The following is a 17,184-nucleotide window of genomic DNA, read 5'->3' as shown; positions in this document are numbered from 1 at the left end:
AACTTGTTTATCTCCCGCGGGAGCTGCACTGAGGTTTTGGGAAGCAGCAGATCCCCGACAGCTCCTCTGCTGTTCCAGGCGTCGCCCCCACCCGTTTCCTGAAAAACACTCGGAAATCAGGAATCCGCGGTGGCACCAGCGCGTCCCCTCGCTGCCAGGACAGCGACAGCGAGAGACTCCGCTGCCCCCATACCCACGGCAGGGAAACTGGAAAGAATCAGAACACCTGGATCTTGGAAAACCAGGCATGGAAATTCCGGCACAGCTCTGGGGAGTATCTCCCAGTGCTTCGCTGGGGCGGTTTGCTTGCACAGGTACCGGGGAGGCGCCGCTGAGACCTCATCCTGCCCTATTCCCTGCCCAGGGAGGCACCAGCACGTTTAAGCACAGAGCAGGATGTCCCTAGAATGTCCCTAGGATGTCCCCTGTTCCAGGCCAGTTTAGATGGGGCTTGGAGAAACCTGGGATAGTGGAAGGTGTCTCTGCCCATGGCAGGGAGTTGGAACAGGATGAGCTTTAGGGTTTCTTCCAACCCAAACCATTCTGGAATTGTCTGTGTCTGACAGGTTCATCCTAATCCCCAGGTAACCACTCCCAGAGCTCCTGTGTCCCCACGTGTCATCTATTCTCCCCAGTGCCACCTGCCTCTCCCAGTGCCGGGTCTGGAGTTTTTTCTGATCCACCAACTCAGTCCCTGTGGGTGCTTCGTGCTGCAGAGCAAGCCGGAGCTCCAGGGGCCGGAGCCACTGTCCCGAGGGTCCCGGCGGGTCCTCCCCGCGCTGCTCCGGGGCATCTTCGGGGCTGAGAACGCTCTCCAGAGAGGCGGCGGCAGGACAGGATCGGGCGTGCTGAGGGACCGGGGGTGGTGGAAGGGGGCCGAGGGGCGGCGGTCGCCACCGCCGGGCCAAGGCAGCCCTCCAGCGGGGACCCGCCGCCTGCCCGGCGCGCACGCCAGTGTGCCGGTTTGGATGAAAATCAGCGCTTAGTAACCCAAAAGGGGACGTGTGTATTCCCGGCACCGCATCGGCTGCAGCGGGGAAGGACGGGGACAGGGACGGGAGAAGGGAGGACAGTGACGGGGAAGGGGTAGGCAGGGACAGGGACGGGGACAGGGACAGGGACGGGGACAGGGACAGGGACGGGGACAGGGACGGGGACAGGGACAGGGATGGGGCAAGGCAGTGGCAGGGACAGGGACGGGGACGAGGACAAGGGACAGGGATGGGGCAAAGCAGTGGCGGGGACAGGGACGGGGACAGGGACAGGGACAGGGACAGGGACGGGGCAGCGCGGCGCCTCTCGCTGTCCATGTGCCCGCCTGTCCGCCAGGGGGCAGCATTCCGCAGCACCGCTCCGTGCCCGAGCCCGTCACGGCCGGCGCTGTCCGGGGGCTGGCGGCCCCCGCGCGTCCCCGTAGAGCGTGCGCCGCGCTCCATCCCCTTCCCCGAGCTCCGTGCCGCCTGCGGCGCTTCGTCCCGTGGCCTCCAGGACCGGAGCGGCCTCCGGAGCCGCGGCGTCTCCCGGGGCGGCGCCGTGCTGTCCCGGTCCGGTCCCGTTTGCCGCCGGCCCCGTCCCGCCGCGGCTCTATGGTTTGCGGGCGCTCTGCCCCGCGTGTCTCTATGGCGGCGGCGGCCCCGCCCCGGGGCGGCCTGAGGCGGCCCCAGCCCCGCTCCTGACCCGGCCCCGCCGCCGCCTGCGGGCTCTGGGGCCCGGCAACGCCGCTCCGAGGCACCGGGGCCGCGCCAGGGCAACGGGGAGCCGCCGAGGTGGGTGGCGGTCGCGGTGCCCCCCCAGCCCCCCGAGTTCGGAGCGGGGCTGGTCCTGCCCGCGGGGCTCGGGGGCTGCGCTTGGGCCCCCTCGGAGAGGGACCCGTTTGCAGCGTAGCTTTCTTTTTTCCTTGTTTTTTCCCTCTTTCCAGGGTCACCCATACGCCGGTTCCCTCGGGCAGCAGCGGCCGATGTGGGAAAGCTCCGAGCGGCGTTTTCGGCCTGGTGGGCGCAGGGAGGCGGAGGAGGGGCAAGGAGCGGCGGAGAGCCCGGGGCAGCGGCGCTGACCCTGCGGAATTCCCTCGGCTGAGCCCCTCCGGCTGAGCCCCTCCGCCATCCCTTCAGCATCCCGAGCCCGCCCGAACCGCGCTCCGCCACCCCGCAGCTCCGCCGTTCCAGTGTCCCAGGTAATGCCAGGCCCGGGCTCACACGGGAATTACGGTCCCAGCGAAAGGGAATGAAAGGCTGCAGCTCTCGGGCAGAGCTGTTTTCCGTCATTCCCTGGAAAAACACAACCCCACCCTGCCCGGCTCCTCTTTGCCCGGGCAGGACCCAGAGTATGGAGTGATTTAGCAATAGGAGTTTATTGGAGTAACTCCTCTGGGGGAGTTCTACCATCAGGGCTGGCTGCTTTGCTGGGAAAAAAAAAAAACCAGAATTAGAACTTGTTTCTGTTAAGCTGCATGGCCTGGGAAGGCTTTGCTTGGGAGAAATGCAAACAGGAGGCTGGAATAAGGTTCTGGGAATGGGGCCTGCCATCAGGTGGTCAGTGTGAAACGTGGGGTGAGCAGATAATTCCCTTTGCTTCCAGGAAAATGAAGTAGCTGTGAAGCTGGCAGTGCCTGGGATGTCTTTATTAGCTCCTTAATTTCATTGAAATCCCATGTGGGGAAGGGCTGGAAGAGGAATCTGGTTCCTGACAGCTGAGATCTGATGGAGTTGACTGCAGGGTGAGGGCAGGAGCTCAGCAGGGAATAGCCAGTCTGCTTTTTGTCTCTGTGGTAATTAATTGTAATTAACTGAGTCAGCTCAGGCTGTTAAACTCTGCCTGTGTCCTGTCCAAGAGGTGCTGCCATCCTGGGGGATCTGGTTTGTCACCTGGCCTTGTGCTCTTGGCTCCTCTGGCTCTGGCAGAGTCCTCAGGGCAGCTCAGCCTTTGCAAATTTCTTTTTCTTGGTGTTCCTTTCCTGCAGAGAGCTGTCAGGTTAAAGGATCCCAGAGGATCAAAGGCCAAATTCCTTTCCCTCACTTTGGACTGTTGTGCTTCTGACAGCTCCCTCTTCCATATGGAACAGAAACCTTGGTTCCAGCCAGGTGCTTCCAGAAGTAAAAACTGAGTGAGTGTGAGCAGTTGTTGAATGTTTGAGGTGTTTTTTTCATAGAAAACACCTTTTTTTTTTTTTTTCAGAGGATCTGGACAAACAGGCTGGAAGGGCTGGAGCAGGGCAGGGAGGGCAGCAGGGTCATCCCATCCCCTGGAGGGTTTGGCTAAAAGCTGGTGAAACCCCTGTTTGTGGGTTTCTCCTTTCTTAGGTGTTCCCATTGCTGAAACTATTTGGTCACTCATTTTTTTTCACCATTTCCTTTGGCCAGAATGGGGACTGTGGCTTTTTCTCAGAGAGGTTAAACCCAGTTTTGTTTCCTTGAAATGTTTCTTGTGAGACAAACTGTGATGTTAGGGTTAGGGTTAACCCCTGTGAAACCCAGCCTTCCTTTTTCCTTCCACAGCATCTCCTGTCCTTTCTCTCCAAAGACTGATGGGAATTCCTCAAATCACAATAAATTTGAGGTTTCTGTTTTTCCTTCCAGCACTGTTCTCTCCTTCACCGTGTGGGTCCTGTGTCACCCACCCTGTGTATTATGCACTGAGCATTTAATGTCTGCTCCCTCCTGCCCTTTTCCTTTGAATTCTGAGGGAAATCTTGTCCGGAATTCTCTCATTTCACTGCTGCCCATGTGTCTGGACCACATAAAGCATAAAGGCGAGGTAGCAGGAGGTGCAGGAAGAGAGTTTGCTGTTCATGTAACTCATTCAGCTGTTAGCTCTGATGAAACAACAAAAATTATAAATCCTCCCTAATCATACAGATTTTTTTGGGGTTTAATGCCTCTTAGTTTTAGTATGTCTTGGAAAGATTGAATTTAAGGCTCTCACTGGGCTGCCTGTGGTGTTTTCTTCCAGGAAGAGCAACACAAGTTCTCCCTGATTAGGTTTAATTATCTGGGTCACTTCCCATTACCTGTGTTAACTTCCTTCTCAGTTTTGATATTGGGAGAGGAGGAGAGCAAAGAAATGTGTGTGGAAAGATCAAACTAAGGCTGGAGCTGGCCCAGTCACAGGCCATGTGCTGATGGATTTGTGGGTGAGCCTTTTCCTGGCATTTTGGGTCCTGTGTGTGTGTGCAGGCAAGATTCCTTGTTTTCTACCCCTCACTGGGATAGTGGATCCAAAAGCCAAACTGGACAGACTTTCCCTCTCTCAGATAAGCTTTGTGAGTTGTTGGTTCGGGGATTTAAATAATTTCTTTAAGATTTTAAAGCTGGTAAAAATCAGGGGCAGCTCCTGGGTTTTGTAGCTGTAGGGTTTCTTCTCTTGGTTATGAGATTTGTGTGTCAGATGAGGCTCATTCCTCTTCCTATAGCAGATTTTCAAAGCTGGGCAGCAGGAACAGGAACTGGATATCTTGGAAAAGGAGGCTGGAGCCAGGGGGTTTGGTCTCTTCTCCCAGGTAACAAGGGATAGGACAAGAGGAAACACCCTCAAGCTGTGCCAGGGGAGATTTAGATTGAATGTTGGGAAAATTTCTCATGGAAAGGACTCCAGGGCTGAAGTGTGTCTGTGTGCCTTCATCTCAAACCTTCTCTTCAGAAACATTCCCACTTTTTCTCCCTAGGGATGTCTGCATTCTTTTATCCCTGCTTAACAAGTTGCTGCTGGGAATGTGGCACCTCTGTGGATTTGGTTGTTATCAGCAGCTTTTGAGGTCTCTGCAGAGCAGAAGCAGCTTGGACAGCCAGAGCTCCAGTGCCTGGACTCTCCAGATAAGAAAATGAAGGAAAATCAGAAGTCTAGGATAAGAAATGCTTTCTGAGCCTGTGTCTTATCCAGAGAGACCACATTTCAGTGCACTTCAAAGTGCTGTTAAAATCCTGCTGGGTTTAGACCTGGCCCCAGAAATTCATAAACATGACAGGCATTTAGACTGAGGCATCATCTCTTAAAACTTGTCAGGTTTTTGCCCTTGCTCTTTGCACTGAAGAGTTGTTGCAAATTTCCCTTGGAGAAATCGCCTTCTAACCTGTATCCTAAAATTAATCATGGTGGTTTCTCCTTCATGCCAGCTGTGTCCTTCACCAGCAGCAGAGATCTTCCTCCTCCTCCTCATTGTTTTGCCTGCTTTTTCTAGAACTGGCCTAATTACCAGATTCCTCTGTTATTGCTTCCCTAACCAAGGTCACTTTGCTTACCCTATTGCTGCAATTCCATCCAGGAATGGTGAATTCAAACTGGGAATGCTGGAGGGGGGACAAGACCTTCAGAGATGAGGCTTTGCCACTGTTTTGCACAAGAGTGTTGAACACAGCTGTCTCTCCTGGATTGGCTTTGCCTGGTAAATCACAGAATCATGGAATGGCTTGGGTTGGAAGGGATCTTAAAGCTCATCCCATTCCACCCCCTGCCATGGGCAGGGACACCTTCCACGAGCCCAAGTGGCTCCAAGCCCCAGTGTCCAGCTTGGTCTTGGACACTTCCAGGGATCCAGGGGCAGCCACCGCTTCTCTGGGCACCCTGTGCCAGGGCCTGCCCACCCTCACAGGATCCTGGTATGTCCTTTGTGTCTCCTCAGGGCTGTTCCTGCTGGGGTTTAGGACAGAGTATCACATCCAAGTCACCTTGTCCCCTCTCTCCTGACTGGCAGGATGTGGTGCCAGAGGCTGGCGTGCCTGCTCCGGGCGCGGCGTGGGAGCTCTGGACATCGCTGGCCATGGCTGCCCCGGGGCCCCAGGCCCATCCTGGCTGTCCCTGCACGCTGCCACCCCACAGCCCCAGCGTCCCCCTGCTGTGCCTGGGAGCTGCACCGAGACCATCTCGGTAGGTGTGCTGGGTGAGGGTGCTCCTGCTCTGCCCAGGGACAGCAGGGAGGGATTCCACCCTTGTCCCCTGGAATGATGTGTGTTTTCCTTCTGAAATAGCCTGCGTCACAGGGATGCACGCTGGGGGCCGTTTCATGTTCCCTGCTGGAATTCCCAAAGGCAGGTTGGAGCAGCCTTGTCTTCTATGATAAGTGAGGCACTGCTAAATAAGTAATCAAATCCAGGGATTCCTGAACAAAAACTGTCTGAGCCGTGCCCTGTCAGGCACCATTTTCTGCGCCATGCTCAAGCTTTCCCTGGCACAGCCCCCCTTGGCTCTGGTGTGTGCCCACCTCTGCTGCCCAGCCTTGTTCAGGGTTGGCAGCTGAGGCCAGTGAGATCTCAGTACTCCGAGTCACTTGCAAGCAAAGGGAATTTCTCAGCATTTTACGCAGTAGCTCCAAAGCAAAGGAGCCAGGCCTTTGATAAGATTCTCTGCCAGGTCTTCCTCTTGTGACAATTTATGTCAAGGGATACCACTGCATCCCCTGTAATTGGGATGATACGGTGTGGGCTCTGGGCTTCAATTCTTGGCTTTGTTTGTCCTCCCTGTTGCCCCAAAGCCACCTCTGCTCCCATCCCTGGCAGAGCTGAGGTACGGCAGCACCGTGATGCGCCTGGATTTCGTGTGGCTGCGGGATCACTGCCGCTCCGCCTCCTGCTACAACGCCAAGACCAAGCAGCGCAGCCTGGACACGGCCAGCGTGGACCTGGCCATCCAGCCCCAGGCTGTGCGGGTGGATGAGACCACGCTCTTCCTCACCTGTGAGTCCTGAACACCTGTGCCCTCCTGTGCCTGCTGATGGACAGCATTACCCCCAGATCTGCCTGCCTGGGAAGACACTGAGCCGTGAGCAGGTTTTAAACACTGCTCTCACTGTAAACACACCTCTGCATCAAAGTGGTGTGGTTCTCCTGCCCCAGCCCTTCTTGTGTGTATGCAGTGCCTGGGTTGGTCAAACTCCCCTAGCAGTGCAGGTGATGAACAGATGGGGCATGACATGGTTGCTTTTCTTTTCCTTCCCTGTTCTGTGTGAGCAGCTGTCAGCCCTGCTCACCATTCCTGTTCTCTGTCCTTTCTCCTCACTTTCCCAGCTGCTTTCTTCCTTTTGGTGGGGCTGACTTTTATTTGAGGGCTTGACTTCAGGGCTTTGATTGTCCTTTTAGGCCTGTCAACAAAAGCCAGAACCACTGCAGATGCAACAGTTAGCTGGGAATTTGGAGAGGGTTGCAGCAGCTGCCCTGAATTTGGAGTTGTGGCAGCAGTGATAACACCTGTAGGACTTGTGGCCTTTCAGGTCATATTTCAGGTGGCAGCAGGCTGCAAAGGACCCATCCCCAGACAGGTGACAAGGGTGAGGCCTGTCCTGGGCTGACAGGTGCCACGATGCCAGGCTGGCCAGTGGGATTTTGGTGACTCTGCCCTTGTCCCTGTGCCAGGGCCGGATGGACACGTCACACGGTATGGGCTGGAGTGGCTGGCAAGGAACAGCTACGAGGGGCAGAAGCAGCAGGTCATGCACCCCCGGATCCTCTGGAATGCTGAGATCTACCAGCAAGCCCAGGTCCCCTCTATCGACTGCCAGAGCTTCCTGGAGACAGACGAGGGTCTGAAGGAATTCCTGCAGAACTTCTTGTTGTATGGGATTGCTTTTGTGGAGAATGTCACTCCCACCAAAGAAGACACGGAAATCTTGGCAAAGAGGATCAGCATAATCAGGTATCTAGGCTATCCTGGGAAGGATAAACTTGTTTTCTTTCGGTTTGGAAAGCTGCTGCTTCCTTGTCCTGTGTTTTGTGTGGCATGGCCTGGTTTGCAGACAAATGCTCTGGCTGCTCCCCTGGACCTGGGATGGAGGATCCTACTGTGGGATCCACCCTCCTTTATGGAAGAGCTGTGAATCACTCAGTCATTGAGCTGCCCCTAGAGCATCCCATGACTTTTGTGACAGTGGGACTGTGCAGAGAGGAGGGACTGAAGGAAGTGGCTGGCTGGGAAGAGCAGGGCTTTGCAAGGAGAGACATTTCCTGTTATGACTTGAGGGGTCGTGAGGGCAGCCTGGCCCTGGGAGCCAGGGAGATCAAAGACCAGTTGGAGCTCTTGCTGGAGAAAAACAGTGAGAGCTGTTGGTGTTGGGTTTGTGTAAAGCACTGCCAGCATGGTATGCCAGGGGCTGGGCTCAGGGCTTTATCCAAGCTGTAGAAACAGTTTGATTTGTCTGGGGCTGTTGGAAAAGGAGGGATTCCTGTTAATGAACAGTCACTTCAAATGGAAACTAGGGGCTCCAGGGAATACCCAGCCAGCTTTTGTCTCCAGGGACCTTCTCCCTGTAGCCCCTGAGTGCTGTTTGGCCTTGCCTGGTGTCGCTTCCCTCCTGTGCATGTTGGAGGGGGGAGGTAGTGAAAACAGGATACTGGGAAGAAGAAATGGAATTATTGGGCAACCCTGTGTGGATACAAGTAAGGACTGGCTGCACTTAGGCACCTCCTTGTGTCACTTCCATGACTGGGGATGATGGTTGGTATGGAAACATCAGTGGTTGTGGAGGGGAAGACTCATCATCACCAGTCTTTTGGGGAGGAAAGAGAGGAGGTGAACACCAGAAGAGAGATTAGAAGCACCATCCCTGACAATCTGAATTTTGTGAAGTTGTTCTGCTTTAAGGACTCTGTGCATGGGACAGAGGGGAATAACTCAAATGTAGGGGAGGATGTGCCTTACCCAGACACTGACCTATGATAACTGCCCATCTCTTTTCCAGGGAGACCATTTATGGCAGGATGTGGTACTTCACCTCTGACTTCTCCCGCGGAGACACAGCCTACACAAAGCTGGCCCTGGACCGGCACACAGACACCACCTACTTCCAGGAGCCCTGTGGGTACGTGCTGCTCCAGGGACACCTTCCACTATCCCAGGCTGCTCAAAGCCCCATCCAGACTGTCCTTGGATGCTTCCAGGAATGGAGCAGCCATTTGGGTTTGGATTTTGGGTGACACAGCCTTCATCCTGCAGCTCCTGAAGTCCCCAGACTCGTGTCACTAGGTTTGGGATGCAGCACAGGCAGTTTGCTGCCTCCTCACCCAGCAAAACATGTGGGATTGGGTCTGGAGAAGCAGCAGGGACACCTGGCTGTGTCCTCAGGGAGCACTTTGTGCCCAGGGGATGGGCAGCCAAGGTCATTGCTCTTGGATTCTGTCTCCATGCAGCATCCAGGTGTTCCACTGCCTGAAGCACGAGGGCACGGGCGGGCGGACGCTGCTGGTGGATGGGTTCCACGCGGCCGAGCGGGTGCTGCACCAGGCCCCGGAGCACTTCGAGCTGCTGGCCAAGGTGCCCCTCAAACACGAGTACGTGGAGAACGTGGGCGGCTGCCACAACCACATGATCGGAGTGGGGCCGGTGCTCAACGTCTACCCCTGGAACAACGAGCTTTACCTCATCAGGTAATGGCCAGGAGGCCTCTGGGGAGGAGAGGGCATTGTGGTCATAGTTTTCCAGAACGTTCCATGGGCTGAAAACCAATGTATCTTTGATGAGCAGGGATGAAACCACAGGAACACCCTGTATTCCTCCCACTTTAGAGGAAGCATCAGCACCACTGATGCAAAGATGGGTGTCAGTGCTGAACTTTGATTTTTTACTCCTGGTATTCTCCCTTCAGCTCCAAGCTCTCATCTCATTCTATGTGAGATGCAGAAAAATTCAGCCCTTCTCTGTAAAAGCCTCTAGAAACTATCCTGGCACACAAGGAACAGGGAGAGTGCCGAGTGATCCCTTCCAAAGGGAACTTGGGCTGATTTTTGAAACTCCAGTTTGCCTCAGTTCTAGACGTTGTCCGGCACTGCTTTGCACTTTTATTCTAAGCAGCTCTCAGTCTTGCCATGTCCTTCCATGGAAAACCAGGAAGAACAGGTGTACACTTGATACACTTGATAGTAAACTTCTCTTGCCCTCAGTGCTGTGTTCCCAAAGTTCTGTGCTGGCAGCACAACCTCTCTGGTCACCTCTGCAGCCTCCCTTAAATTACCCAGTAATCCCACAGGCTCCTGAGGTTCCCTTGGAAGCACCTGGAGCCGTGTTGGGCAATCTCTTGTCTCTCCTCTCCCCGCAGGTACAACAACTACGACCGTGCCGTGATCAACACGGTGCCCCATGACGTGGTGCGCCGCTGGTACCACGCGCACCGCGCCCTCACGGCCGAGCTGCGCCGGCCCGACAACGAGCTCTGGGTCAAGCTGAAGCCAGGCAAGGTGGGACCTGGAGCTGCATCCTCTAGCACTGGTCCAGGGTGGGACTGGGAGCTGAATCCCGTGGGTTTGGCACAGGGAGAAGGGCAGGATGCTCCATGGGTGTGCCGGTGTCTGGGCACTGCCATATCCAGCAGTTTTCCTTGTTCTGGGTGCTCCAGTGTTAACAGTAGTGGCTTCTGCGTGTTTTTCTGCTGTCCTAAAGCAGTATGAGCTCCCAGGTGAGGCAGAGATGTTTAGTTCAAGCTCTGCCTCAGAGGAAAGTTAGTCCCAGTTTCCAGCCACTGAAATGAGAATCCTCAGGAGCAGAGAGGCCAGAACACTTAATGTTCATGCTTTCACTTCTTCAGAAGAAATTACAGTTCTGAGGTTATGTTTGAGCCCTTACATGGGTAAGTGACACCACAGAGGCAGGTGGTTGGGGCTACTCCATCCCTGGAAGTGTTCAAATCCAGGTTCCATGGGGCTTGGACCAACCTGGGAGGGTGGAAGGTGTCCCTGCCCATGGCAGAGGGTGGAACAAGATGGGCTTTAAGGCTCCTTCCAACCCAAGCATTCTGGGATTCAGTGATATGTTGGCCACTGTCTATTGCTGATGAACTATTTCCTCTCCAGTAGAAAGGCAAAGAAACCCCAAAATCTGTTTCTAGGCTGGCTGCATAAAGAGCTGGTGAAAGAGCTGTGCTGGATCCTGTGGAACAGCTGGCTGTAGCCTCACTTGTGCCAATGTGGAAACAGGAGGCTCCTGCCCACTGTGGTACACCCTTACCTGCTCTTCCAGTGTCCAGGGATCCCCAGAACCTGCCCTGCCAGAGGCTCCTGGCCCTGCCTGCTGTGGTTGCTGTCCTCCTGACCTTTTCCCTTTCCTGCAGGTCCTGTTTGTGGATAACTGGCGTGTCCTGCACGGCCGGGAGGCTTTCACCGGGTACCGGCAGCTCTGTGGGTGTTACCTGACGAGGGACGACGTGCTGAACACTGCCCGCCTGCTGGGGCTGCAGGCCTAGCCCACCCTCCAGAGAGCCAGGCAGCCCCCAGCCCCACCTCTGGGAGAGGCAGGACCCTCCCAGTTCCACTGCCGGGAGAGGCAGGCAGCCCCCAGACTCACCTCTGGGAGTTGCTGGCAGCCCCCAGTCCCACTTTTGGGAGAGGCCAGCAGCCCCTCAGTGCCACCCCCAGGAGAGGCAGGAGCCCCCAGCCCCACTCCAGACCAGGCCAGGTGGGCTGGTGCCTCCCCAGGTGCTCCGGGCCCTCTGTGCCGGTGCCTCACCATGACAAAGACACTGCAATACCTCAGGCACCTCCACCCTCTCCAAGCAGCTCCCAGGGCCTGCTCAGGTGAGGGGGCAGGTGGAAACCAAAGGTTGTGGTACCATTTTTTGGGACCACACTCTGCCTTTGAGCACAGGCAGCTCTTGCTGTCCATGCTCCCAGCCTGGTCCTCCCAGCCAGGGTGGCTCAGTTGTGGTTAATCCCACCACAGTAAGTGCTCCTCCAAGCAAGTGCCTTCAGGAGTCCCTGTTTGGCCTTTTTTTTCCAACTGCCAGTTTTAGAGGACTTTCAGCAGAACAGAATGGAAATCTCTGGGATCTTGTCTCTTATCACTGATGAAGCAGCCAAGCTGCCTGAGAGAGGGCCTGGAGAGATCCTGGTGTACTTCGAGCATTTCTGAGAAGGTTTAGGTTAGAGAAGGAAAAGGGAAGCACCAAGATGTGCATGTTGTGGAGCAGAGATGATGATGTTAGATGAGGGATGGAATTCCCACTTTTCCTTGACTTCCAGGACTGCCATGCTGCTGTTCCCTCTGCCTGTTGCACTGCACTTGTGTTGAGGGCAACACTCAGCAGCCCCAGGACTTCTGACAAATTTCCCACTGTGCCTCCTCTTCCATCCTTTCTTAAGGAATTGGTGTTAGGTCATAATCATACTCTCTGGTGCATGAAACTCACTCTGGTTACATTTTTTTCCCAAAATTCTCCTCCTCTGAATGTAACTCAGAGGTGCCTTTCAGCTCCTGGGAGCTGGGGTCTGGAATGCTGAAGTGCCACAGGGTAAGCAACAAAAGCAAATCCTGCTGTTAAACATTTTTCATTCTGCCATATCTTCTGGCGTGTTCCCTCTGCTCTGACCAGACCTTAAAGCAGGGCTGGGCCCCTTCACCCCTGGCTGTGCTGTGTGAGGTGCTCTGTGTCCTCAGGGCAGGGGCAGTGCAGGTGCACAGGTGCTGAACTTGCTGCTCTTGTTAAATCCAAACGCTGAATGTAGAGATCGTGGTGCCAAGACAGTCCTGAAATCTGCTCTTGCTGTGGGCTGAGCTCCCTGATGCTCCCAGTCCCGGTGTTCCTGCCCCAGTGCTTCCCATCCCCAGTGAGCCCCTGGGAGCCAGCAGGGATCAAAGGGATTTCCAAGCCCAGGCTGGGCAGGTGGTGCCAGGGGAGCTGCCCTCTGTCAGGTAAAGCTCCAATGGCAGCCTTGGATCCTGGTAGAACCAATTTTAAAACTCAGCAGGAAAATTAAGCCCCCTCCAGCCAACCCCTTTCCATAGTGGAAGAAAAATACTATAAGTTCTGAGCTGGAGTCACAATTTACTGAAGAAATCGCAATAATCACAATGATATTAATAAAAGATTGTATAAAGTGAGAATGGTTTGCTCACAGAAAGGGTATTTGCCATCAGAAGTGTCACCAGGGCCCTGGGACAAAGGTGAGAGGTGGCAGTGGTGCAGCCAGGTGGCGGCAGTGGGGAGACTCCTGGAGTGATCCCAGCAAAAGAAAGAGAATCTCTCCTCTTCCACCTCCAGTTCTGGAGGGGGACAAAGTCACTCCCTTCCCCAGCCAAGGAAAGAACACAAGGTTCTGCTCGCAGTGTCTGAGCATTCCCTGCTGGAAGTCGCCCTCCTCCAGCGCGTCCTGGGCGGGCGGGACCCTCGGGCTGGGCTGAGCCAGCCCCGGCATCCCGCACCCCCTCCCGCATGCCCGCAGCCCGTGCCGCTGCACGGGCCCTTCTCTGGCCACACGATGGCACAAGATGCCAGAAATTCGTGTTTCAAAAAGCCACGAGTCCCATCCCGGGCGGGCTCGGGGCCCCCGGCGCTGCCGGTGCAGTTCGTGCCGCTGCTCTCCCTCCATCCCTCTGGAGAAGACCAGGAATTGGTGTTTAACGCCTCTGTGGCTGTGAACGTTTTTTAGGAGCTGTGGGATGTGGTGCCCGCCGTACCAAAGGGTGGCTCAGAGGGTGGGGATGATGTGAGAGAATTGGAGATGTCGGTCTGGGGGACCTGCGGGTCCTGCAGGACCCTGGGGCTGGTCTGAAGGCAGGTGAGGCCAGCGCAGCGGAGGGAACCCGGAGAGAGGCTGGAGGGTGTTGCTGTATCCCGGGATCCTCCGTTCCCATCTGCACATTCCAGGGCCCCGCATGGGTCCCCTTTGCCGCTGGGGCCGTCTGTCCCTCACGCCGTGCAGCCCGAGTGTGTCCCTCCCTCACACCGAGCTGGCTTCAGCTGGCTCCACTCCCATCCCTGTTTGCTGGCTTGTCCCACACGGACCCCAATTCCTCCCTTGGAACCCCTCCCTTTCCTCTTGGCTCTGCAGTTCAGCCCCTCCTCCAGCTTTTGGGGCTCCCCAGAGTCCTCAGCCCTGCAGTGAAACCAAACCCTCCCCATTCACCTGCTGGCCACATGAATTTCCCTCCAGTGTCTCCCAGAGCTTCCCATTTCCCCCCTGTGCACTGCAGAGCCCTCTGCTCACTCCCAGCTCTCAGGATTGTGCAGGTGCAGCTTTCAGTGCATCCCCCTTGGCCCCCTCTGGTGCCACCAAGAGCCTCCGGTCCCTCACAAGACTCAAATAAAATCGGGGGAAGCTGCTTCCCTCCTCATTTGGGGCTTGGAGCAACCTGGTCCAGTAGAAGGGATCTCTTCCCATGGCCGGAGGGTAGAACGGGGTGGATTTAAGGACCCTCCCAACCCAAACTGGTCTGGGATTCCATTATTTTGATACAGATGTAACAAAATGAGGTCCCTGGGTCCTGATCCCAGGAGTATCCCTCCTGTAAACTGAAATTCCCTTTGCAGAAAGCCTGTGGGATGTAGATGATCCCAGTACACCTCAAGGGCGGGGAGGAAAAAGCTGCTCTCAGGCGTTTTAGAGCCAGACCGAACCCCTGCTCCCCTCAGAACCGGGCTGGGGGCGAGTTCCAACTCAGCTGCAGGCTCTGGGAGAGGATTGAGCTGTGGGAAAGGGATAGGGACGGATCTTCAGGCCCTGGGGCATGAAAATTACCTGAGCTGCCCCCTGTAATTTCCATTCCTGTGGGACCCCCTCGGCCGTGCCGGCAGAGCCGGGAGCCGCCGATGGATCCCAGCGCGGTGCCGGAGCCGTGGGCAGCTCCATTTCCCGGGGGAGCGGGGACAGGAGCGGGAGCTGCCGCCGCTGCCACTCCCGGGAGGAGCCTGGGAGGGGAATCGGCGCGGAGGGAGAGGAGCCATCGGCAGGAAAACAGGCTGGGAACACCCGCGGCACCGGGTTCCATCCCAGGCTGCAAACCCACGGTACCGCCTCACCTGCTGCTCTCAGCACAGCGCGGAATTTCTGTGAGGGGATTTCTGAAATCGGGGCTATCCGGGGCTCTTTTCCCTTGGCAGATGCTGCTGTGCCGTCCCGCGGAGCTGCTGGGCACCACCTCGGTGCTCCTCGCAGGTAAGGAGAGCCCGGGCTGGGCTGGGCTGGGCTCCTCGCCTCTTCCAAAACCCTTTGGAGCCGAGCGTGGAGAGCTCCGGGCCGGGCGTTTTAGGTGGGTAAAATGTTTAACCTGGAAGGCAAAGGCGTGTTTGCCCAAGGGGAGAGGTGGTGGAAGAGCCATGCACAGCTCCGGGGATAAAAGTCTGCTGCAGCCAGATTTATAGTGGGGCTGATAGATGTACTCACACATAAATATCGGTATATATGTTAATATCTGTGTTTGTGTTAAAAATAGATATGTAAAAATATTTGATGTTTTTAAAAACACAGATTTTAGTTCTGTTAAACTCGTGTGAGGATTTTCACTGTGCTCCTTTAAATTGTCACTGGCTGCTTTGAAACACAAACCATAGAATAACAGGAGGGTTTGGGTTGAAAAGGACCTTGAAGTTCCTCCCATTCTATCCCCAGGTTGCTCCAAGCCCCATCCAGCCTGGCCTTGAACACTTCCAGGAATGGGGCAGCCATACCTGCTCTGTGCTAGATCCAAATGCACAAAGATTTTCAGGACGAGCATCTAAAATAGAAAGGAAGCCCATTACCCTACAGCTTGATTTTGGGATGATGTCAGTGAGCTCTCAGTGTCTGTAGGATGAGTTTTGGCCATTGCAGCTGCAAAAGATGAAGTGTTTTCCTCTTTCCTTCAGCTCATTGTTCTGTTCTCTGTAAACAGTGTTTTCTCAGCAGAAAAATGAAATTTTTCAGATAATAAGAATTTTTAATGATTAAATTGTATTTTCTTCCTCCACATCTACAGTCTGGGGGGGGCAGGAGGGCATGAAAACAGCTGTGTTTCAAGGCTATAAGAGTGAGAAATTAAAATCACCTGATGAACTTGACTTTACCTGGATTGTCCCACTTCTTTTCTCTCCCACCTGCGCTGCACCATCCCCAGTGGGAGCAGCAGGAGTTTCCAGGGCAGTTTGCCTGGCAGGTGCAGTGGGAATGCAGGTGAACAGGTGCTTATCAGGGCAGGTTGAGACAGGACCGAGAGCAAACACAGCCTGTGAGAATCCCTGGCCTCTGCCCAGCTCTGGAGCCACAGGGGCTGGGGAAGCTCCCCTCCCTCTCCTCTCTCCTGGAATCCTCTTTACTGGGGATGGGGGTCTGGCGGCTGTGGCCTTCCCACAGCAGCTCCTCCATAAGTCCTTGAGCACCTGCCAGAGCCCAAGTTGTGACAAGACCAGAAAGTCTGGGCAGAAATCCTGTGGGGGGCATGTGGACAACTTCAGCCCCAAACAAGACCAGGAATTTTGTGGCTGTCCCATTCCTGGAAGTGTTCAAAGGCAGGCTGAACAGGGCTTGGAGCAGCCTGGTCTAGTGGAAGGTGTCCCTGCAGATGGCAGAGCTGGAATGAGACAGGCTTTGAGCTCCCTTTCAACCCAAACCTTTCCAGGGTTCTCTGAATTGGGAATGAGATGTGGAAATTGGGTGAGTACAACAAAAACTCAGGTGGGAGAAGCTCATTCCACTCCTCTGCCATGGGCAGAGACACTTTTTCCCAGAGCAGCTGTTCCAGCCCCTCTCTTCCCTCCAGGGCTGTTGGTGTCATTCCCTCCAGCTCTGGGAGCAGCCGGAGCTGTCCACAGAGCCACTGCTGTGGGATCCTCGGTGCTGCTCCCTGGGCCAGACAACGTTACCCACAGCGATTCCATGTGCTGGGAATTCCTCAATGGCACCGGCCCCCAGCCCATCCTGCAGCACCAGGGGGGGGCCCACACCCCAGCCATCCACGCTCCCTATGCAGGACGAGCCGTTTTCCATCCATCCAATGGATCTCTGCTGCTGCAGGATGCCCAGGAAAGTGACAGTGGCACCTACAGAGTGACTGTCAACACAGGAGACAGGAAGAGCCTGGAAATCCAGCTGGAAGTGCTCCGTGAGTGGAGGGTGTGGGAGGGAGGAGCAGGGTGATTGATCCAAGCAGAATCTGTCTGTACATGGACCAAGCACCAGGGCAAAGGGGTTGGAGAGGGGATTTGAGCAAAGGCCAGTCCTGAGCGTGTTTGCACCGGTCATGTCTGGAGACAGCAGCAAGAGATCTTGAAAGAGGTTCCCAACCTGTCCTAGGGGAACAAATCTGGAAGTGCTGCCCAGTGAGACCTTCCAGGGGCCTGGCTGGGACAGAGGGACAAATTCCATCAGGAAAGGCAATTCCATCCCTTGTTTCCCACACTTCAATGCAGGGATGGAGAGACTGGTGGGAGGATAAAGGGATGGCAGAGTGACTGGTAGGATGATGGAGGGACTAGAAGGGTGATGGGGCTGATGCAGGGACAGGTGTGAGGATGGAGGAACT

The 17,184-nt window shown here is 55.5% G+C and overlaps 1 protein-coding gene across 4 annotated transcripts; it reads left to right on the top strand.

Annotated features, from left to right (window-relative positions):
* The first annotated feature begins 1,495 nt into the window (after nucleotides 1-1,495).
* Nucleotides 1,496-12,792, top strand: TMLHE (trimethyllysine hydroxylase, epsilon). Of its 4 annotated transcripts, none has more exons than XM_036402370.2 (9): nucleotides 1,496-1,766; nucleotides 1,919-2,173; nucleotides 5,687-5,859; nucleotides 6,489-6,665; nucleotides 7,341-7,620; nucleotides 8,663-8,782; nucleotides 9,111-9,347; nucleotides 10,016-10,154; nucleotides 11,024-12,792. In XM_036402370.2, the coding sequence occupies exons 3-9, from the start codon at nucleotides 5,688-5,690 to the stop codon at nucleotides 11,153-11,155; spliced, it is 1,257 nt and encodes a 418-aa protein (XP_036258263.1). In that variant the 5' UTR covers nucleotides 1,496-1,766; nucleotides 1,919-2,173; nucleotide 5,687; the 3' UTR covers nucleotides 11,156-12,792. The 4 variants fall into 4 exon arrangements, with proteins under 4 accessions (XP_036258263.1, XP_036258262.1, XP_036258265.1 ...); XM_036402369.2 differs by having other exon boundaries at nucleotides 5,615-5,859; XM_036402372.1 differs by lacking the exon at nucleotides 5,687-5,859 and having other exon boundaries at nucleotides 1,500-1,766.
* Nucleotides 12,793-17,184: the final 4,392 nt, after the last annotated feature.

Source organism: Molothrus ater, chromosome 14 (genome assembly GCF_012460135.2).
Source record: "Molothrus ater isolate BHLD 08-10-18 breed brown headed cowbird chromosome 14, BPBGC_Mater_1.1, whole genome shotgun sequence".
Taxonomy (NCBI): Eukaryota; Metazoa; Chordata; class Aves; order Passeriformes; family Icteridae; genus Molothrus; species Molothrus ater.
The sequence above is the reverse complement of the archived record's forward strand: the minus strand, read 5'-3'. Positions and strand labels throughout refer to the sequence as shown.